The sequence below is a fragment of the Callorhinus ursinus genome, unplaced genomic scaffold (assembly GCF_003265705.2).
Source record: "Callorhinus ursinus isolate GAN/ISIS: 27379988/994484 unplaced genomic scaffold, GSC_fseal_2.0 scaffold82, whole genome shotgun sequence".
In the NCBI taxonomy this organism is placed as follows: Eukaryota; Metazoa; Chordata; class Mammalia; order Carnivora; family Otariidae; genus Callorhinus; species Callorhinus ursinus.
This window is the reverse complement of record NW_027397144.1, coordinates 2385914-2407051: the sequence shown is the minus strand read 5'-3', so window position 1 is coordinate 2407051 and position 21138 is coordinate 2385914. Positions and strand designations below refer to the sequence as shown.

The 21138-nt window shown below is 61.0% G+C and overlaps 3 protein-coding genes and 1 long non-coding RNA gene across 9 annotated transcripts in view; 3 read left to right on the top strand and 1 right to left on the bottom strand.

Annotated features, from left to right (window-relative positions):
* The first annotated feature begins 19 nt into the window (after window positions 1-19).
* Window positions 20-6945, top strand: TRMT1 (tRNA methyltransferase 1). 2 transcript variants are annotated; one of them, XM_025862983.2, is made up of 17 exons: window positions 20-110; window positions 333-617; window positions 705-760; window positions 1013-1155; window positions 1320-1507; window positions 2814-2929; window positions 3011-3123; window positions 3902-4050; window positions 4236-4322; window positions 4404-4473; window positions 4557-4691; window positions 4788-4873; window positions 5231-5339; window positions 5426-5502; window positions 6239-6358; window positions 6452-6578; window positions 6771-6945. In XM_025862983.2, exons 2-17 carry the CDS (start codon window positions 358-360, stop codon window positions 6894-6896), a joined length of 1962 nt encoding a protein of 653 aa, XP_025718768.1. In that variant the 5' UTR covers window positions 20-110; window positions 333-357; the 3' UTR covers window positions 6897-6945. The 2 variants fall into 2 exon arrangements, with proteins under 2 accessions (XP_025718768.1, XP_073743815.1); XM_073887714.1 differs by lacking the exons at window positions 20-110; window positions 1013-1155 and having other exon boundaries at window positions 541-617.
* A 945-nt stretch (window positions 6946-7890) lies between these two features.
* Window positions 7891-12107, top strand: LYL1 (LYL1 basic helix-loop-helix family member). Its single transcript, XM_025862999.2, has 4 exons — window positions 7891-9024; window positions 10027-10379; window positions 10464-10555; window positions 11395-12107. Exons 2-4 carry the CDS (start codon window positions 10048-10050, stop codon window positions 11808-11810), a joined length of 840 nt encoding a protein of 279 aa, XP_025718784.1. The 5' UTR covers window positions 7891-9024; window positions 10027-10047; the 3' UTR covers window positions 11811-12107.
* Window positions 12108-15316: 3209 nt separating this feature from the next.
* NFIX (nuclear factor I X) overlaps window positions 15317-21138 on the bottom strand; it is a 94565-nt gene continuing 88743 nt past the window's right edge. For 4 of the 5 annotated variants that reach the window (XM_073887721.1, XM_073887717.1, XM_073887723.1 and 1 more), the window contains 2 exons: window positions 20946-21037; window positions 15317-16600 (listed from right to left, as the gene is read on the bottom strand). In XM_073887721.1, coding sequence (XP_073743822.1) covers window positions 16586-16600; window positions 20946-21037 — 107 coding nt within the window. In that variant the 3' untranslated portion in view covers window positions 15317-16585. Of the gene's footprint in view, window positions 16601-20945; window positions 21113-21138 lie in introns of all 5 variants that reach the window. The other variant, XM_073887720.1, reaches the window with a different exon arrangement.
* Window positions 16598-18996, top strand: LOC112816485 (uncharacterized). The gene is made up of 2 exons (XR_003206182.1): window positions 16598-16749; window positions 17868-18996. It is a non-coding gene; the product is annotated as an uncharacterized lncRNA (long non-coding RNA).

Sequence of the window (21138 nt, the reverse complement as noted above, 5' to 3'; positions counted from 1 at the left end):
TAAAATCTATCATGTGACCTGACCCCCCACTGTGCCAACATGGCGACGCCCAGGTCTAATCCGGGAAACGTGCACCCAGACTAATTCGGTCCTCGGCGCCTCGAGCGAGGGTGAGAAAGGCGTGGGCGACGCGGGGAAGGATACAGGCCAGGGTCCGGCCCGCTCGAGGGCTTCTGGCTTCTCAGGGGCCGGTCTTTCCGAAGATGGGGTGTGGTGTCAACCTTACTGAGGCCGCAGGGTCTTCTTAATCTTTAACCGATGTATAGGCCACCTGGCCCGGGGACACAGCTCTCTGATGCTCTTCCTATGCCCTCCCCCGCCCCCCGAACCAGGCTTGGCGGGCAGAGGCTACGTTGGATGTCCCGTGCGAGAATCGTTCTGTGGCTGAGGCTGACTCTCCGCTCCGCCTGCAATCCCTATAGAGCCAGGTGTATGGAGGGGCAGCCGCAAGGGCTACCGAATCCCGCCGAAATGGAGAACGGCACCGCGCCCCGCGAAGAAGAGCCCGCGTCCGAGGCTCAGGAGACGACGGTCACGGAGGGGGCCGCCAAGATAGCCTTCCCCAGCTCCAACGAAGTCTTCTACAACCCAGTGCAGGAGTTCAACCGGGACCTGACGTGAGCAGGGGGCTGGGGTCAGCTTAGCAGAGGGCAGTGGAACTGCAGGGATGAGGGGGGTGTGAGCTAACCCTCCGTCTCCCGCAGATGTGCGGTGATCACCGAGTTTGCTCGCGTTCAGCTTGCGGCCAAAGGAATCCAGAGTGAGTCGAGGTCCAGTCTCCTGGTGGGCGGGGGTCACTCCGAGCTCTCCCCCTGCCCCGCCCCCTTTCCCTTAATGTCTTGAAAGGTTCCAGCCACACAGCAGGCCCTGGGCTTATTTCTTACTTCAAGGCTTTCCCCAGGGGCTTCGAGGAAGATTTTCTTCCCTGAATCTTCTGTATCCTGAGAAATAGGGGGAGGTCTCTCAGAGGGCGCTTTAATACCCCCTGACTTGTGCTTCTGGGTGGCTCCAGTCAAGGTGCCAGGTGAGAAGGATGTGCAAAAGGTGGTCGTGGACTTATCAGAGCAAGAGGAGGAAAAGGCTGAACTGAAAGAGGGTGCAAACCTGGCCCCAGGAGACCAACCTCGAACAGCTGCCGTGGGGGAGATCTGCGAGGTGGGGCCTGAACATAGGAGGTGCAGCCCCGGAGTCCCCCAGTAATGGAGGAAGGAAGGCTCCTGAGGCGGGAGAGCTATAGGAAGTGGGTGGTGGGGGCTCCGTGGGGCCCAGCAGAGGATGGAGGGATCCATGTGAGTGGGGCTCCCTGATTACTCCAACAGGAAGGCCTTCGAGTGCTGGAGGGTCTGGCAGCCTCGGGCCTCCGTTCCATTCGCTTTGCCCAAGAGGTGCCTGGGCTGCATTCTGTGGTTGCCAACGATGCCTCTGCCCGAGCCGTGGATCTCATGTGCCGCAACGTGCAGCTCAACAGTGTGGCCCACCTGGTACATCCCAGGCAGGCAGACGCCCGGTAGGTTTGGGGCAGCAGAGCCTGATGGCTGGAAGGTACATGCTAGAGCAAGGCTGCCTGGCCTCAAATCCCAAGTCTGTCATAGTTTTTCTCTGTGACCTTGGGAGAGTGCCTTAGTCTCTCTAAGCCCCAGTTTCCTTGTCTGTAAAATGAGGATATTAGTATCACGGGAGTTGTAATACTAATGCTGTGTTGATTGAGAGATGATGCTTGTATAACCAGAAGTGTGTACCACCCGTGGTTTCCATTTTAGACTTAACTTCTCAATCTCTGGTACTTTATTCATTCAAATGAACCAGCGCATATCTAGTGTCCACACTGTGCCAGGCATCAGTAAACAAAACAGACAAAATCCCTGACCTTGGGGCATTCACATTCTAATGCAGGGGCCCTGCAGACAACCTGCAGGTGCCTGGTTTTTTAGGGCCCACCAGCTAAGAATGATTTTGCATTTGTAAAGGGTTAAAACGGTTACCATTTGTGGCCCACAAAGCCTGAAATATTTACTATCGGACCCTTTACAGAAAACAAAAAGTCTTTGCTATGGAAAGTATCTGCTTTCCTGATTGTATTAAAAGCCAATAGGAGGGGCGCCTGGGTGGCTCAGTCAGTTCATGATCCCAGGGTTTTGGGATCAGCCCTGCCTCAGGATCCCTGCTTAGCAGGGAATCTGCTTTTCCCTTTCCCTCTGCCCTGCTTGTGCTCTCTCTCTCTCTCTCTCTCTCTCTCTTTCCCTCTCTCTCGGCTAAATAAATAAAATCTTAGGAAAAAAAACTTGATAGGAAACAAAGACCATAACAAATAATGAGACAAATGAGTAAACTATATAGTAAGGTAGAGGTGAAATGTGCTGGGGTCGGGGGGGGGGGGCTGTGGTGGGGGCTGGAGGAAGGTGGTGGTGGGTGGGTTGCAATTTTAAAGAACACGGTCAGGGCAGGCTACACCGGGAAGGGAGCGTTTACATTTCCTCACGTACAGAGGGAACAATCATCATTCCCAATCCATAGATTTGTCTGGAAGATTATTTGATTAAATGAGTTAATAGAGCTGTAAACTGCTTGAAACCGTTAGGCATATGTGTGCTACGTCTCTGCGGGCTGTTCCTATTGCCATTGTTAGACATGAGTACCCCGAGGTCCAAGAAGGAAAAGTCATGCAGTTAGCAAATGGCCAAGCCAAGATCTGAACCTAGGCAGCTGGCCCCCAAATCCAGGCCAGAATGGTCACACGGAATGAGAGAACAAGCAGAGGGGACAGAGCAGGTCCCTGGGGCAGGGGGCTGAGGACCTGGCCTTCTCGCTTCCAGGATGCTGATGTACCAGCACCAGAAGGCATCAGAGCGGTTTGACGTCATCGACCTGGACCCGTACGGTAGCCCTGCCCCCTTCTTGGACGCAGCTGTGCAGGCCGTGAGCGAAGGAGGTGAGGCCGTGCTGCCACGGGGGTGGAGAGCCGGGCTCGCGGTCGGTGTTGGGAGGGTCCTCACCGCTCGGGCCCTCGCAGGGTTGCTGTGCGTGACATGCACGGACATGGCAGTGCTGGCGGGCAACAGCGGAGAGACGTGCTACAGCAAGTACGGGGCCATGGCCCTCAAGAGCCGCGCCTGCCATGAGATGGTGAGGGCGCTTCCCGGCCTCCCCCACCCCCCTAAGCACACCCGCTTAGCTTCCTCCAGGCAGCCAGGACCAGCTCCGTCCCAAGGTGTGGAGGACAGGCATGTCTATAACCAGCACAGTCCTAAGAGCCTGGGCTGCCAATTCCGGTCGTCTGGGGGGCAGTGGTTTTGTCCAGGGTAGGAGCCGGTGCTTATGTCATTTTCCCTGGTATTGTCTGTTTTAACAATTTTTCAAAATTGTTTTTAAAGGCAGTTTTCAGGTCTGGGTTTGGCTTTGGGCTCACATCCTAGCTTTGCTGGCGTCTTTGGATAATTGCTCTCATCTTTCCGGGCCTTGGTTTTTGCATCTGTGCAATGAGCATGATGGTGATGGGTTGCCATGGGGATTCGAGAAGGCAGGGGCTGGCTGCGTCCGTGGGCTGGAAAGGAGGATGTCTCGTCTTTGTTCCATAAGGGCCCTGTCATCAGGTCAGTCTGGGAAGACGGAACACAGGTCTTTGGAGCACAGCACGGGGCACTCTGTCAATGCTAATCAGAATACATTCAGTTTTGGGGGCCCGTGCACTCCTTAATTGTGCGGTACCCCCAGCAGGGCCATAAAGAGACACAGACTGTCCTGATTTCGTAGATGAGGGAACTGAGGCATTCACTTGGCAAGGGTCACACAGCCAGGACGCATGGGGCTGGGCTTGGAGCCCAGGGAGCTGTGAGCCTCCGGGGTAGGGGGGAGGCCACAGTGGAGGCCTGGCTGATGGCCGATGCCCGGTTCCCACCCCCAGGCCCTGAGGATCGTCCTGCACAGCTTGGACCTCCGAGCCAACTGCTACCAGCGCTTTGTGGTGCCCCTGCTCAGTGTCAGCGCTGACTTCTATGTGCGCGTTTTTGTTCGCGTCTTCACCGGCCAGGCCAAGGTCAAAGCCTCAGCCAGGTTAGTCTGGGGCAAGGAAGGGTGATGCGTGGAAGGAGGCAACACGGCCTTTTGGTGTGTGTGTGCGGGGGGATGATCGCACCCCGGGGAAGTGGGGGTCTTGATGGGGGCGAAGTTAGCTTGAGGGAGGAGTTGGTGTGTGGTGATCATGCTGGGAACTTAGGGCCACCCCTGCTCCCCGACAGCAAGCAGGCGCTGGTATTCCAGTGTGTGGGCTGTGGGACCTTCCACCTTCAGCGCCTCGGCAAAGCGTCGGGAGCCTCTGGTGGCCGGTGAGCAAGGGGGAGCCGGGGAGGAAGGTGAAGAGGGGGTGTCCCAGGGTCACTGCCCCCCAACCACCCCTCTCCCTGCAGGGTCAAGTTCTCTGCAGCCTGCGGTCCCCCCGTCGCCCCCGAGTGTGAACACTGCGGGCAGCGACACCAGGTGAGACAGGGCAGGGGAAACAAGGGGGACACTGGGGTTCTGGCTGTCTTGACCCCTCCCATCTGGCCGCTGTGTGTCTGTAGCTTGGCGGTCCCCTGTGGGCAGAGCCCCTCCACGACCTGGACTTCGTGGGCCGTGTCCTAGAGGCTGTGAGCACCAACCCTGGCCGCTTCCACACCTCCGAGCGGATCCGAGGGGTCTTGAGCGTCATCACTGAGGTGGGGGCCGGGCCATGATGGGGGTGGGGGGGCCCCCCGCCTGTGCCCAGCCATCCTTCCTCCATCCACCCCACATCCACTCTGTCCCCGTCGCAGGAGCTCCCGGACGTGCCTCTCTACTACACGCTGGACCAGCTGAGCAGCACCATCCGCTGCAGCACACCCAGTCTCCTGCAGCTGCGGTGAGGGGTCCCGCAGGGGTGGGGCCTGTGCCGGACCTCTGGGTGCCCTTGGGCAAGTGCAGCCCCTCTCAGGCCAGAGTCTCCTGTGAAATGGAGATGTGATGTGCCCGTGTGCAGGTGCTGAGAACATGGCGCGGAGGCCATGAGCCCCGGCGGGGGCGGGGGGCGGGGGGCGGGGGGGTTCGGCCGGTCTTACTCTTCCCATCGCTGGCATTACACAGGCCACGAAGACACCGCAAGCCATTCGGCTGCACCCATCCAGTCGGGGTGGCTCACACCCATACAGGGCAGCAATGGCTTTGGGGTCCAGCCCCCCACCCCATCCCCCTGCCGACCACGGCCCCCCTCGGTCCCCAGGTCGGCCCTCCTCCATGCTGGCTTCCGGGTCTCGCTCTCCCACGCCTGTAAGAATGCCGTGAAGACGGATGCCCCCTCTTCGGCCCTCTGGGACATCATGCGCTGCTGGGTGAGCACTGGCCTGGCCGGTCGGGGGTGAGAGCACAGGACCCGGGCGGGCCCAGCAGCCCCTGACCATTGAGCTTCGCCTCCCAGGAAAAGGAGTGTCCGGTGAAGCGGGAGCGCCTGTCGGCGACCAGCCCGGCCTTCCGTATTCTCAGTGTGGAGCCCAGGTACGGCCACCGAGGGGGCTGCCCCCAGGCCGGGGACGCTCACGTGTGTGCAGGCAACACGGATACCCCCCGACACAGACCCGTGCTCGTTCAAGGGAGATCCACAATCTTCCCACTTGCCCTCCCCTTCCTTCACCGGCCGCCAGGGTAACACCTGTGAGCACCGGAGTCGGATCGCTCTGTGACCCCCACCTCACGCGCTGGAATCCCAGGTTGTACCTGCAGGCTCTGCGCCATCTGCCTGTGATCTCCCTGTCATCCCTTGCACCTCACTCCCTCCGGACTGGGCCTCCTTCACTCCAACTCCCCAGGCACAGCACCCCCCCCCACCACCTTTACGAGGGCCGTTCTCTCTGGCTGGAGTGCCTGTCCCCAGGTCCCCCCGATGGCTCTTCCCTCACCCCCTTCAGGAGTCTCTGACCACTCGGTCCTGCCCTGCACCCCTTGCCCCGTCTCCCCGTTCCCTTTATCCGGCTCCGTTTTTCTCAAAACTCTCACCTGTGCCCAAACACAGTGTGATTTTGCTGATTTCTGATTTGTCCCACTGTCCCATGCACTAGCACCTTGGCTTTACCGGCGGCAGGTTTTAGGCACACAGGAGGCACTTGATAAATGTTTAGTAAATGGATGAGAGTCCGGAGTCTTCCCGAAGCGCGTGGAGCCACACTGAGGCTGGCAGGCGGTCTGTGCACACCCGAGGGCATCTGTCCCTCAGCCCCTACTCCTGCTTCCCCAGGCTGCAGGCCAACTTCACCATCCGGGACGATGCCAACCCCAGCTCCCGCCAGCGAGGACTCAAGCGCTTCCAGGCCAATCCTGAGGCCAACTGGGGCCCGCGGCCCCGCGCCCGGCCAGGGTGAGGGGAGCAGGGTGGCGGTGGGGCGTGTCCAGGGTCCGGGGGGGGGCACAAAGGCCACGTGGGGTCCCAGCTACTCCTCTCCCTGCACAGGGGCAAGGCAGCAGGCGAGGCTATGGAGAGACGCAGGCTGCACCAGAACAAGAGAAAGGAGCCCGCTGAAGACCCAGTCCAGCGGGCTGCCCGGCTCAAGACATTTCCCTGTAAAAGATTCAAGGAGGTGAGGCACCCCCACCTCCCTCCGCGGGGCCCAGGGATCCCTCTCCCAGCAACAGGACAAGACCCAGGGGCAGGCCAGGCTGGGAGACCTGGGGTAGGCAAGGTGTGGGAGTGAGCTCCCCATCCAGGAAAAGGACCCAGCAGAGGCTGCTGAGCTCTGGGCCAGGGTTCACACCCACCATCCTCCCACCAGGGCACCTGTCAACGCGGGGACCAGTGCTGCTACGCCCACAGCTCCCCAGCACCCGAGGGCCATCCAGAGACTCCTTACCAGAACCCGCCTGGGCCTGGCGTGGCCGCTGGTCCAGGAGTAGACTGAGCCAATAAAGAGATGTCATCCCTTCGACTGTCATTTGTCCAAACGAGAAGGCTGCCTGTGGTCTGTCTGTCCATCTGCCTTGGGGGGCCGTGTCTGGAGTTTCTTCCTCTGTCCATCTCTTTTAACTCCCTGGGGGAGCTCTGTCACTCCGGGGTTTGTTCGTCCCTGCCTGACTGAAGTGCTGTCTGTGTTTCTGTCTGGGGTGTTCTGTCTGTGGGGGGGGGAGTGGGAGCGGACCACCTGCAGCACGAGGCGCTCGTCCCGCCCCCCGCCCGTTGCTGGTGCCCGCAGTTCCCGAGGTGGCCACGGGGCGGCAGCCGTGTGCTCGTGCCCGTGGGGCCTTTACCGTCTCTGCCCCCCCCCCCGCCCCCCCGCCCCCACGTCGGCCAGCACACAGACGCAGGCCGGCTTGCCAGTCATCCAGCCCCTACCCTGCCTCGCGTCGCCGCCTGGTTTCTCTGGCCAAGCTCCCAACGGGGCCGCGGCGGCGGAAGCCGGACCGGAACCAGGCGCCTTGTGCATCCGCCCCAGACCAGGTGCTTCCTGCTCTGCGGCCCCTCAGGGCGAGCACACAGGCTGGCAGGCCCGCTGCTTCCCCTCCCCTCCGGGACAGGGTTAGCAACGTTAACGGAGAGGCTTAGGGCACAGTCCCCACCCCCACGTGGTAGCTGTGGGGCCTTCCCAAACACTTTTCTCTGCTTCATCCCCAGCCGTAATGATCCTAAGCCTAGAACCTCGCTTGTAGGGGCATCAGGTAACTCCTGGGCTTAGAGATGAATGAACTCTTTGCTTCCCTGGATCCGTGAGACGGTCGCTGGTGGACCGGCTCCCGGGCTCCGCCAGATTCCTGGGAGGGTGGTGGCTCCGGCTGTTCCCCAGGTAGAGGCACGCGAGGCAAAGCCTGACCGGCCCAGGTGGGAGGGCCCTGGAGAAAGGGATAGTCTTGTCCCTGCTACCAAGCTCTTCGGGGGGGGGGGGGGGGGGGGGGGGGCCTCCCTTTGGTGAGGCTCCAGGCTGGTGTTGAGCTCCACCACCAGTCCCAGATACTTGCCCAACGCTTCTTTATCGCCACTGTCCCCTCCACCCCCAAAGTGGCCTGCGATGTGGGATGAGGGCCAGAGACCACCAAGCTGGGGCTGTGTGCTCCTGTGGCCTAGAGGATCTGCATCCTGTGGGGATGCGCTGGGGACACCTATTGTGAAGTTCGTCAGCTCTGGCACCCGAGGAAGTCCCTCCCAGCTGTGGCACTTCCTCTCATCCTCCTGGGCCTGAAAAGGGGGTGTGGACAGCAGGCCTGGGGGCCCAGGACGCTGGACCCCCAAGGGCCGACTGTAAAAACTGCCCTCCCTCCAGTGCCCCCTTCGGGGGTGGGGCTGGTGTAAAAAGAGGAACCAAGCAGAGTGAGGAGAGGAGGAGCAGGGAGAGGGCCCTGGGTCACGAGGCCCCGACACTGCCGGAAAAGGGCTCTCCTCCACCCCCATCAGCCCGGACACTTGGGCAGGGACTGTTCAAAGCCCGAGGCGAAACCCAAGCGATACTGGAGGCCGCTCCTTCCCTGCCTCGGTTTCCCCTCTGCGGGCATCCGGGTACCTCACTCCCAGCTGTGCACTGGGTCGGGGTCCTCAGAGGCCCCGGGGCCACTCCAGGGCCTGGGGGGACGGAAGGTGAGGCCCGAGGGGTGACGGCTCCGTCCGTCGCCGGCCGGGGGCGGGGCTGTGAGGCCCGCGCTCGGAGATCCCCGCCCGCCGGTTTCCTCCGGGGTCAGCCCGGCTCCTTATCAGGCGCGGCCAGTCGGCCAGGCTCTTATCTGTGCCGGTCCAGCATCCTCCGGCGCGGCCGGGGGTGAGAGGGAGGAAACTGGGCCGCCGGGGGCGGGGAGAGGGCGGGCCGGCCAGGAGCAGCTCACTTTCCCTCGAGGGATCCACGCTGCCGTCGCGGCGGCCTTCGGGAGCCCGGGAAGAGGCGCGGCCCCGACGCCGCTGCCGGGAGGGGGCGGCAAGCTCCCAGCGGCCCTGAACGCAGAGGCCGGACCGGATTGGGGCCACGGAGCCTGGCCTGAAACCCAACCGCATCCTGGCCCTGAAGGACAGAGCTAGGGCACTCACCAAACAGCAGGACCAGCGCCGGGGTAAGAAGGGAGTCCGCCTGAAGGTGGGGGATCCTGGGAGTGCCTGGATTCATTCATTCATTCGTTCGTTCATTCATTCATTCATTCATTCATTCATTCATCAGGGGGGACCCACTAAGTGGGAGTCCTGGCCAGCTTCCCCAGGGCCTAGGTAGGGAAGAGTGGGCAGAGGGGCCAGGAGTCCCAGAAGTTGCCGGACACGCCAAACCACGGGGCCAAACCGTCTAAGCCGGGTTGCAAAGGAGTGGATGCTGATGGGGATAGGAAGTGGGGCGTGGGGGACACCACGGAGGGCCAGAGAAGGATTGGGACATGACTGTGTGTACTGGGCAGTGGGGTCAGGGTTTGGGGATCCTGGGTCAGCATCTTTGATCACAGTGTCAGCAGTGGGGTTTACAGGGTTAGTAAGGGGGACATTTTCAGTGGGTGTGGGAGTCAATGGAGCGATTATGGGGGACTTTCAGGGTGTGACATGGAGGCAGTGAGAAGAGCCCCCAGGGTCATAGCGGAGGGCCACATGGTCAGCTGGGGGGGGGGGGGGTTGGAAATCAGTGGGGGGGGAGGGGCAATTGGAGGGGGTTTAAAGGGACACAGGGCAAATGGGGGGGGGTCTCTGGATCAGATCTGAGGGTTACAGGGTCATCCTGGGGACCAGAGGATCCATCATGGGTTCCTTCCTCACCCCTCTCTCCAGGCTCCAGGTGAGAAGGATTCTGGAATAAGTGACATTTGCTCAGAAGCTGGGCAACTGAGGCCCTCGTGGGTCACAAAGAGCTCAGACATGGCCCTGCCGAGCTCAGGGCCGCCCAGAGATTCGTTGGCTACCACCTGCCCTTGCGTCAGATCCCCCTCTCATGTCCTGGTGGTTTCTGAGCCCACTGCCTTCACGTACCAAACCACCATCCCCCTGCCCTTTCCCTCTCCTTTGAGGGCTCTGTTGGGCTAAGGGATGTGCGTGGCATCTGATTCCTCCCTCCCCACTGGCTTCCTTCCCTCCCACAGGTGAGCACCCCCTTGGGGTCCATGTGCCCACCCCAGGCCCAGGCAGAGGTGGGCCCCACCATGACTGAGAAGGCCGAAATGGTGTGTGCCCCCAGCCCAGCACCCGCTCTGCCCCCCAAGCCTGCCTCGCCTGGGCCCCCGAAGGTGAAGGAGATGGGCCACCAAGGCTCCTCACCCCCTAGGCTGCCTCCTGGCGTGCCAGTGATCAGCCTGGGCCACACCAGGCCCCCAGGGGCAACCATGGCCACCACGGAGCTGAGCGCCCTGCGGCCCCCGCTGCTACCACTCTCTACCCTGGGAACTGTCCCACCACCCCTGGCCCTGCATTATCACCCTCACCCCTTCCTTAACAGGTCAGTGGGGGGGCTGGGGCCTGGGGGGAAGCCAGGGCCAGGGTCCTTGCCCACAAGGCATTAGTGACCCACAACCCCTTACAGCCTCTACATTGGGCCGGCAGGACCTTTTGGCATCTTCCCAAGCAGCCGGCTAAAGCGGAGACCAAGCCACTGTGAGCTGGAGCTGGCTGAGGGTGAGTATGGGTTTGTGTGCGTAGATAGCCGTCTGCCGGGGCTCCTGTCTGCCACAGGGAAAGGGGTCGCAGGTGCACACAGACATACACAGGAAAGTCCACACGGGGACTCAGTACTCAGGTTACACCCACGTGCAAAACCACAGACCCATGGCCTGGCCCACACAACCACAGCCACCCAACAAGCCACAAAGAGTCATGGCAAAATGCACCGTGGCATGGGGGCCACAAAATGACAGCCCCAATAGAATACACAGCCACGCAGGAAACAGCCACAGGACAAGAACCACCCAAGAGACAGCCACACAATCACAGCCACTTAGGACCATGGCCACACGAGAGTCAGCCACAGAACCACAGCCACATGACCACAACCACCTGGCAACGATCAGACACAACCACAGCCATTTAGACATACCAGGAGTTCACACCTAGGGAACCTCTCAACCCATATGCACCTCCAGCCACATGCAGGGGCACACTCCAGAATGCAGACCACAGGGACAACTCCCCAGACTGACAGCCACAAGAAACATGCCCCTAGGAATCTCAGCCATTGACACAAAGGTGTGGACAGAGATACAGAAGGCCTCAGTTGTCTGCTGCGGGGGCCTGTGATGGTCCTTGTCTACGCCGGGGCGGGGGGGGGGGGGCGGTGGCTGGGTGCCTCACTAGCTGGGGAGCTACACATGGATCCTACTTGTGGATCCCTCGGGTGGAGAGAGCCCCAGCCCGCCGCCTGTGTGGAAGTCCCCACGAGGGTTCTGGGTGCCTGAAGCGAGGGCAGGAGGGGGCGCCCCCTGGGTCTCGGCCGCCAACCCAAGCCCTCCTGTTCGCAGGGCACCAGCCCCAGAAGGTGGCCCGGCGTGTGTTCACCAACAGCCGGGAGCGCTGGCGGCAGCAGAACGTGAATGGCGCCTTCGCAGAGCTCAGGAAGTTGCTGCCAACGCACCCGCCCGACCGGAAGCTGAGCAAGAACGAGGTGCTCCGCCTGGCCATGAAATACATTGGCTTCCTGGTGCGGCTGCTGCGCGATCAGGCGGCCGCTCTGGCCGCAGGCCCCGCCCCGTCCGGGCCCCGCAAACGGCCCGCGCACCGGGGCCTCCACGACGCCGCCCGCCGCGGGCCTTGTCGCAGGGCCGAGGCAGTAGTGCGCTCGCAGCCCGCGCCCTCGGCCGGCCCCGACGGCAGCCCCGATGGGGCGGCCCGGCCCATCAAGACGGAACGAGCGGCCGTGAGCCCTGAGGTGCGGTGACCTTCGCAGCGTTGCCTCTGAGCCGAGGGGCACCGGGAACTCTGCCCAGGGCGGTCGATGCCCTGCGCCTGCCCTGGAGCGAACTCCCCCCCAAGAGGGACCAGTGAGGACGTCCGCAACGGGGGGAAAAGGGCCCCGGGGGTCTGGAAGGGCGACTGTCGCCCCCAGAGGCCCCGCAGACCTTTTTTTTTTCCCCCCCCCCATCACCCACCGCCCGCTGGAACTGGCCTTTTCCCGGGTCTCCCTCCCGGGAACGAGGTCCGGGAACCAACATGGCAGACAGGTCATCGGACTAAAGTGGTGCCTCTTTTTTCCGGGCTGGGGTCACCGAGAGAGAGGTGGGGAGGGACCAGGGAGTCTTTGCCCTTCTCACCGGCGCCCCCTCCTGGAGACTCGTGGATACACGCCCCTGGACCGCGTCGGCGGAGGCGCAGAATCGACGCCGCGACCCACCCCACCCCACCAATCCCAAACTGGTCCCCGTACGATGGCGTTAGCGAAGGCTCGGGCGCTCTGACTTTTGTTTTTCTTTATTTCTTTATTTCACATACACATTAGCCATTCAATGGAGAAGCCGGAGAGAGTCAGGCAAAGATGGTATAACAGAAGCGCAGTGACGGGGGCGGGGCGGGGCGGGGCGGGGCGGAGAGGGAACAGACGGGCTGGCTGCCTACTTGCATTCCGCTAGGACACTGAAAACCCAGAAAACAAAACAGACAGTAAACTACCCTTGTTTCTTATGTATCTCAGTGCAGAGACGGGGGTGGAGGGCAGAGAGAGGGGGAGACCAGGCTGAAGGAGGAGGAGCGGAGGGACAGGGGACGCTAAGGGGGAAGCACACCAAATCCATTAGTACTATATATAGAGATACTCGTATATACTGCGTTTCTTAGCCTAAGAAGAAACTTGTTTGACGGGACGGGCGGCCTTTGCGGTCCGCGATGCTGGTGCTGGTCGGGCGCACGGATCTCCCGGGAGGGGCCGAAGCGGGGCTGGCCCAGGCTGGCTTGGGGGGGAGGGGGGCGCCCCGAGGGGGGGGGGGGAGCAGAGGCGGGGCTGGGGTGCCCCTCGGGCTCTCGATTGGGGGACGAAATTTCTCGTGACTTTATTGCTCCTTTATTTTCTCTCGTGTGTGGGGGGGGGTCCGTTCAGCACGGTCGGGGTGAGGAAATGGTGGGTCGTCTGAGCCACCCGGCCCCTCTGGGACCCAGAGCGCGGCGTCCGCTCCGCCAGCACGGGGGTGAGAACAAGGCACTAGGTCGGCCGGCCAGCGCGGGGGCGGGTGTGTAAGGCAGTCGACGGGGCTGGTTGCAGGGTGGGGTGGGGCTGTGTGCGGGGCCGTGTGCGTGCGTGCGTGCGGGCGCGGGCCTGGGCGAATCGACCTGTCAGCTTGGCTGGTCCTGTCCTGGAGCTTCGAGCCTTCCTCCTGCTCCCCGGTGGGTGACGGGGGTCGGGGTAGGGGTGGGAGGAGTGATGTTGAGTCGGGGGCGCCGGGGAAAAGGGAGGGTAACTACCAACTTGCTGAGCGCGCTCCTGATAATGCTGGTGAGGGTCAAGTTGGCGTCTGGCTCAAAGAAGGGCGCTCGGGGCGGAGAGGGAGGGAGGGAGGGGACGTTTGTTCGTTGGCATTGACCTCTGCGGGGGAGGGGCTGGGGACCCCCCCGCCGCGCCCCCGTGCCCGGACGGGGATGAGGCGAGGAGGGGGCGCTGGGGAGGGGGCGCCCGGGGAGACCCGCGGCCAGAGCAGCCCAGCCGCCGGGCGTATGCCGCTGTCCCGTTCCGTTAAACTCAACAAAGAAGGGATATGCGTGTTCCTAACAAGTGCAGGATATTTAATTGATTCATAAACTTATGTATAATAGTTTGTGGGTTTTTTTTTTAAAACGTACTTTATAATGTAAGAAGCACCAGGGTTTTTATGTTGAATTATCTTAAAAATAATTTTCTCTCGTCCTTTTCCTTTTTGAGCTTGTGGTTTTGTTTTTGTTTTTAATGTCGAGGTGTTTTTTTTTTTTAACTCTAAAATGTGAACGTTTCCTTCAGCCCTCCCACCGAAACCGAGAACGAACGACGAAACAAATAAAAACCCCAGATCATCCTCGTCAACGCAGGAAAACGACTTAAAAAAAAAAAAACTGAAAACGAACAAAAAAAAACTAAAAAAAAGGAAAAAACACTCAGCTTTCGTTATCCCCGCGCAGGGCGGGGCAGGCCCAGTTCTTTTAGCGTCCCCAGAGCCGCGAGGACATTACAACAAAAATAGAATTTTTCTTAACAATCTCTTAACATACAAAGATAGGAAAACTCTCTGATGCATTGCACTTGGTTCAATGAAAAAAAAAAAGTTCATTTCCCCCATATATATTTTTTGTGGGTTTTTTTCTCTTCTAACACGTCCCCACATCTCCTGTCGCCCTCGTCGCCCCTCGCCTGCCCCTCGCAACGACACTTGGGAAAGGAGCGGCCCCCACCCCCCTGCCCGCCCGGGCAGCGCCGCCGGGCGCGCTCCCGCCCCGGCCCAGCTGGCCTGCAGCTTCCGACCTCGCCCGGGCGGGCGCCCCGCAGACCCCGGCTCCCGCGGGCCCAGCGCGCCCGCGGCCCCGATTGTCTTCGAGGGAAGGGGCGCGTGCGGCCGGGCAGGGGGTCCCTTCCGCTCCCCTCTCAGCTCTGACCCTGTTTAGCCAACCAAACTGAAAAATCATTGCACTTTGACCGCGCGTCACGCCCGGCCCACCCGGCCCCCCCCCCCCCCCCCACCCTACTCCCCACGCCCCCCCCACCCAGGCTCCCGCGGGATCCCCTGTCCCCTGCTTCTCAGTCCCGGTATTCCCCGAGGGCTGCACGCGGATGGGGGAGGGCCTTCGCTCAACTTCCAACAAAAGCCACTCACGGGGCCAGCCACCTTGTGGCTTCCAGTTGAGGAGGCACCACTCGCTGGCCCCTTCTGCCCCAGGTCAGGGCCCCCCTCACCTCCACAGCCAGCTGCCTCCCCTCTTTCCTCCCTCCCTGCTGGGGCCACAGCCTCACAAACTAGAGTCACAATAAATAAAGCCCACACCCCACCCCTACGGTGCAATGTTGGGTTGACTGACTTTCAGAGGATCCTGACCTGTGCTTTGTGTTTTCATACAGTTAAGAAGAGAGAGAGAGGCACAAGGACTCGAGAAGGGGGCCTGGGAAGGGAGATGCAGGGAGGAGGGAGTAAGGCACAGAAAGACAAGCCGGAGGGGCCAAGTCACACCCTGGAGGGGGGCTGGGCATGCTCTTGCTTCCCTCCCTCCCAGGGGGCTTCGGAAGACCCTCTGGACTGGCCCCCAACCATCCCGTGGAGGGGAGGAAGGGGCTACAGGGCGGGGGGGGAGAGAGCTACTTCCTGTGGTGTGTTACCAAATTGTTCCCAAGTTGCTCAAATGGAGGAGGAGTTCCCAATTGCAACGGCAAAAGACCCAAACAAATGAATGCCCCACCCCTAAATAAAGAGTAAAGACATTACAGCTGAAATCCAGAGAGAAGTGGCCAGGAGGCCCATGTGGTGGAGAAAGTGGGGGGGGGGGGACAGAGAAAGTTCCAAAACACTTTTGAAAAAGGACAACACCCAACACCCTCCAAAGGACTGAAAGTCGGCGAGCAGGACGCCTACCTAGCGCAGGTGGCGCTTAGCCAGCGGCAGCGGCGGCTGCCTCATCCTCCTCGCTCGGCTCCGGGGTCCCCTTTCTGCTCCACTCTCCGGCCCGGCCACAGCAGGGCTGTCTGTGTGAGGGGCAGGGGCAGGGGCCGGTGGGGCAGAGCGAGGGCACCTGCATGCGGGGCTGGGGTGTGGGGACTACCTGGGGCCCACCTCCCCTCACTCGCGGCGCAGCCAGAGAGTGATTTTACCGGCCTGCGGAGAGAGGGAAGAGGTGGCCTGTCCCAGGCTGGGACGGGCTGTCGTAGCATTCCGACTCTTTCCTATGGACTGTACAGAGGGGTCTGGGGCCCTGAAACTACCCTCGAAGCTCAGGGTGGGGTGACAGAACACCCTCCATTCCAGGAGCAAGAAACTAGCTCCAGGGGCCGCTCCCTGCCCCCACCCCTTCCCGGGGAGGGGCAAGGGGGGGCTCCAAGCCCGAAGGTAGGGCAGGCAGACCTGGAAGCCAGGGGCCTCACCTAGTCCAGAGCAGCTGGGGGAAGAAGCCAGAGGCCAAGGCAGTGGGGGCTGGGGGACGGGGGATGGGGGTGGGGGCGAGAGACAGGCAGGGAGGGGGCGGAGTCTGGAGGGAGAACCCTCTGGATCTGCACCCCATCATTTGTACAAGCTTGTCCTCCAAGCTCCCTAGTGAAGCTCCGGCCCAAGTTGCGGATGGGGTTCCCCTAGGAAGGGTGAGGGTGGAGGACAGGCCCCTTTAGAACTGTGCTGGTCGCTTTGTTGGGTTGATTTTGTTCCTTCCCCGGAAGGACGGGGCAGGGTAGGGTGGGGAGAAAGGCAGTTCTGCTGCATCCTTTCTTTCTTGCTGTCCTCTACTTTGACAGAGTCCGTTTGCAGGTTTCTTTCTGCTTGGCTGCTGGTGCACAGCTCCACCGAGACCTCTTCCGAGGGCTCTCCGAGAACTGGGCTGCTTCTGGGGGCCTGCAGAGCTCCCCGGGCTGGAGGAGACAAGGGCTGAGTGGCTGACGACGTCTAATTTTTGCTTTTCGGTGGGGCTGGGCCGGGGGATTTTTCCACGTCTCAAAATTTCTTCTCCCCCCGTTTGAGGAACCTCTTCTTTACATTTTATCATTGCTTTTTGTCGATCTTATCAGAGGAACCAGGACTGAAATGGGACAAAAAGAGGCCATACTGAGAACAGCAGGGACGAGTCTCTTCTCCATCCCACCTGGCCCGCTGACTTCAGGCCAGAGCCCGAGGCCCCGACAGGGCCCACCTCCAGCAGAGCCAAGGACAGCAACACCCCACGAAGAGGTACATCCCCATTCTGTCCGCACCTCCTATGGGAATCCTGCCGCCCCCAAGAGACCCTGCCCCCCAGTGCTAGGGTCCAGCTGGCCTTCCCGTGGGCACTGTGCCCAGCGGGTGGGACCCCCGTGGCTGGAGCTGGCACAGGCACAGACCTGGGATCTGGCCATGTTTCCAATTGTTTAGGTTTTTGTATGGGTCCTGCAGGGTGGGGAGGATGCCAGGCTGGAGCTTTTGTCCCCAGAGGGGTTTTGGGAGTGGGGTGGGGGTGGCTCAGCTTCTTGCTGAGTTTTCTTTCTGTATCTTTGGATTAAAAGCAGAAATTCCCGTCTGTACTCCCCAGCCAAGGTCCCACAGGCTGAAAGGCTGGGGAAGGGGGGGGGGGGACACCACATGGCTTCAGTCCCTAGCAGTACCCGGCCTGGGGGAGGGGCCCCGTAGCCCACTGTGCTTGATCCTCTACCCTCAGGGCACCTGGTGCAGGGGGAAGGACCCGAGGCTCCCTGGGGCGGGAGTTGCTTCCCTCAGGGTGCCAGCAGGGGGAGTCACTTTCCCACAAACGAGTCTTGGTGGCTCCTCATCACAAAATACACCTGACCAGAGGCTGGGCTGCCTGGCAATGCCCTCCATCAAAGGCTCTGGCCCCACCTTGTGGCCAGGGAGCAGCGGGGGAGGGGTGGAAAGGGAAGTGTTCTCCTCTATGGTCTACAGGACCTGGGTAGGCCTGGTAGTACCTGCAGGGCCAAAAAGGGGTCCCCGAAAATGTATTTCGGGGCCTCTCTCAGATCTGCAGGAGCCAAGCAGAGCTAACCACCGAGCCAGCACTGGGTAGCAGCCCATTCTACCCTTGCTCCAACCCCACACAGAAGCCGGGCAGGGAGAGGGTGGCTGACCTGCCTGAGGCTACACAGTCTGCCTGCATGGCCCAGCCAGGACTCAAACATGAGGGACAGCTCCGATCCTAACCGCCACATGTGGCATGCTCACAGGGAGCCCAGCACCAAGGCTGCCACACTGGAGTGAGGGCCCGGGGCAGCCAGATCAGCCAGCTTTTCAAAAGAAGCCAAAAGTCCAGACAGCATTGCATGTGAAAGTTGTCAGTGTTTAAAACCACTTTGTTTCAGCCACGCAGATTATGCCTGCAGGCCGGACCCGCCCCTCAGGCTCTGGGACCACGGGAGGTCTTCTGTGAGAAGCACACATGGAGTTTTCCTGTTACACAGGGCCTGCTAGATCACCTAGAACCTTCTTTGACAATGGAAACATTCTCTGTTTGCCCTATCCCATGTGGTAGCCACGAGCCACATGCGGCTTCTAAGCAAGTGAAATGTGGCTAGTGTCACTGAGGGACTGAAGTTTTCTCTAGTGAGTTATTTCATTTGAACTTCAACAGCCACACATGGCCAGCGCCTGCCCCCACTGGATGGTGCAGATGGGGAACATTTGGAAGAATGGGGGTTTGGGGTTGCCACAATGCTGGCGTTTACTGGGTGGGCAGAGATGCCAAACTTCCTGCCACATGCTGGCCAACACCCAGAGGAGACCTGCCCTCCTGTGGCGGGGCTCCTGCAGGAACTGCCCAAAGTCCAACCCCATCAACTGACTAAAGGCCTTTAAAGGGAGACTCATGGGATACTTGGCACTGCACGGGGAAAACCCAGGCCCGAGGCACCCCGTAAGTTGGAGGGGGCTGAGTCAGCAGCCAGCCCCTGGGCTTCCAGTCCTGGCCTGAGGAGGAGGGAGCTGCCTGGGTGAGCCCCTATCACTGTGGTCTCAGGCCCCTGTATTCTCTGAGACCCCCTTCCCAAGGGGGGACTACCCGGGAACCCTTACAGCACGGCTATGTGAGCCTGGCCCTCACCCTCCCTGTGAGGGAAAGGAGGCAGGGGACAACGGGGTTGTGGAGCGCCTGCTTGGTCCCTCTGTCTTTGTCGGACCAAGCCAAGGAGACAAGCTGGTCCCCTTGGGGTGCCCTGAGCTGCACTGCAGGGGACAACCACCAGTGCTCAGACTGGGGAGTCCGCCCCCCCCCCCCCACAGAGGAGGAAGACTCCATCCAGTTCAAGGCCTGGAGTTAGGGGCAAAGGTGGTTCCAAGATAGCTCCCCAGCGCCTCCCCACAGGTCCCAGGAAAGGGGGGGGGCATCTGCTGCCAAGCACAAAGTGGCTTTTTCTGCTCACCCTTTCTACTTCCTGAGCCAGGTCCAAAATTGATTAAAACTAAGTAAAAAGCGCTGCCCAGGGAATGACAAAATTGCTAAAATTCTCTTTTCTTCCCTCATTCTATTGTTCTCTCTCCATCTGGTGCTCCAGAGATCAGCTAAAGTCACTGGTTACTGTGGAAACCGCCCCCCACTGTACCCCCTGCGCCCGCTGCAGCCGCCTGCCTGCCCCCAGGCCCAAGGGCTCTCGGCTGTGCGGGCCTTGTCCGGCTCCAGTCCCCCCCCACCTCTCCCCCACCGTCACCCTCAGACACACCTGCCTGCTGGGGCTCGGGGCTCAGGCCCCTTTGCAAAACAAGGGGGAGAAAAACCGTTTCCCAAACTTGCCTCAAACTCTGCCTTGGCCCCAAAGTCTAAGCCAAGTGAGCAGAGAAGGTGAAGAAGGGAAAGCACACGGAGATGGAAACAGGGTGGCGGGGGTTGGGGGAGGACTCCCGGCAGTGGTCCCCAAGAGTGAGCAAGCAACACGGAGCTATAGGCGGCTTGGGCAGAGGGAGGCAGGGAGGGAGGGAGGGAGGGCGAGAGCGATGGAGCCCTGCCGCCTGGTGCCAGCCCAGAGCCAGGAGGGGAGGCCCGCCTGCTGTCCCTTCCTCTGGCACCCCCTCCCGCCCTCTGCCAGCAGGGCTCTCTCGGCCTCCCTGGCACAGAGCAGCGGAGGGGGCTGGCTCCAGCCCCTGCTCGGAGCCATTGTTTTTCTTCTCAACACCCCCAAGTTCAAGTTCATCTGGGTGTTACATCATGTCTGGTTGCTCCTGGAAACCAGACGGGTCAGACGTGACTCTGGGGAAAGGGGGCGGGAAGCTGGAGGGGGTTGAAGTTCCCCTCCCCTCCCCTCCTTGCCACTAGGGAGCTCCGAAGTTTGAAGTTTGACAAAGTTTTTTGGCTTTTTTTTTTTTTTTTTTTGAGGGAGGGAGGGAAAGGAAAAGGGAAAAAAAAAAACAAAACCTCAAACCGCACACACAAAACTTCCATCCACCAACTTTCTCTGGACTCGGGCCTCAGAGCAGTAAAGGAGCAGGAGCTGAAAGAGGTGGCCCTGGGGCTCTGGGCCCAGGTGGATTTCCTGGGGCTAAGAAAGCCTCCAAGGCCTCGGGCTCACAGGGTAGTGTTTTTGTGAAATGCGCAAAAGAAAAGCTATTTGCATGTTCTTTTCTGAGAAGTTGTAAAAGCTGCCTCTGCCCTGCTCCTGAGGTGGGTCCTCCCTGCACCCCAGGGCCCGGGGCTCTGTGGGCTATTCCCAGCCTCTTGGGGACAGGCACAGGGAGGAGGGGGCCCACGTGCGTGCGTGCGTGTGTGTGCGTGTGCGTGCGTGTGTGTGCGCGCACGCGCACGCGCACAGATGCCTGTACAAAGCCAGATCCAGGGCACTCCAGCAGGAGGGCTGGAGTTTTCCTTGTGAGAACTGGGGACAGACGGGAGTTGGACCGGAGGTTCCAACAGCCCGGCCTCCCCTCTAACAGGATTCATGGGGACGTGAGGGAGGGGCCTCCAGGGTGGCAACAGGCCCTGCCCTACCCTGGGTGCCAGAGTCGCTGGGCATGCAGCCCACCAGGACGGCTCTGTCCCTCCTCCACCCCTTGCTCAGCCCACCCAAAGCCAAGGAAGAAGGGAGGGCTGGGGGCCAGGGCTTCCAGCTGGAGGGGAGGAGAGCAACAGGCAGAGCTGTCCTCTTCCTGATGGGGCCTCGGGCTACCACCAGGCCTGGCCCAGAGCGCCTCTAGCCTCAGGTCTTTGGCCGCTTTCCCCAGGGCCGGGGCTGTCAGAGCTAATTATCCAATTAGCTGATTAGCCAAGGGACCTGGGGGCTGCCTGGGGAGGCAGGCTCAGCTGGGCTTGCAAAAGCCTGGGCCCTCCAGCCCTGCCCTAGCCCCTTCTCCCCGATTGGCTCCAAGGAACCAACCTCTTCCCTAACACCCACGATGCACCCGCCCCTGCCTCTTCCCCCTACGCCCACATCCACATCGTGGGTAGGGTCTCCTACCTGAGACTGCTGTGGGATGTTCAAAAAGTTGCCGTCCCGGGGTCCGATGCTGACAAACCGGTTGGCAGAGGAGGCGCCTGTCGTTGCGAATGCTGTGGGGAGCAGGGAAGAGAGGGAGAGACCCCGTGAGGCCTTGGGGCCTGCCCAGGCACTGCCCTTCGGGGCTGCTGAGAGAGGGAGAGACTGGATTAGA

Excerpts from the sequence above, each read along its gene's own strand:
- TRMT1 (XM_025862983.2), top strand. The coding sequence starts at position 358 with ATGTCCCGTGCGAGAATCGTTCTGTGGCTGAGGCTGACTCTCCGCTCC. Across the intron at positions 761-1,012 it reads TGCGGCCAAAGGAATCCAGA|TCAAGGTGCCAGGTGAGAAG; the intron begins GTGAGTCGAGGT and ends GGGTGGCTCCAG. Across the intron at positions 2,930-3,010 it reads GCAGGCCGTGAGCGAAGGAG|GGTTGCTGTGCGTGACATGC; the intron begins GTGAGGCCGTGC and ends GGGCCCTCGCAG.
- LYL1 (XM_025862999.2), top strand. The coding sequence starts at position 10,048 with ATGTGCCCACCCCAGGCCCAGGCAGAGGTGGGCCCCACCATGACTGAG. Across the intron at positions 10,380-10,463 it reads CCTCACCCCTTCCTTAACAG|CCTCTACATTGGGCCGGCAG; the intron begins GTCAGTGGGGGG and ends AACCCCTTACAG. Across the intron at positions 10,556-11,394 it reads TGAGCTGGAGCTGGCTGAGG|GGCACCAGCCCCAGAAGGTG; the intron begins GTGAGTATGGGT and ends TCCTGTTCGCAG.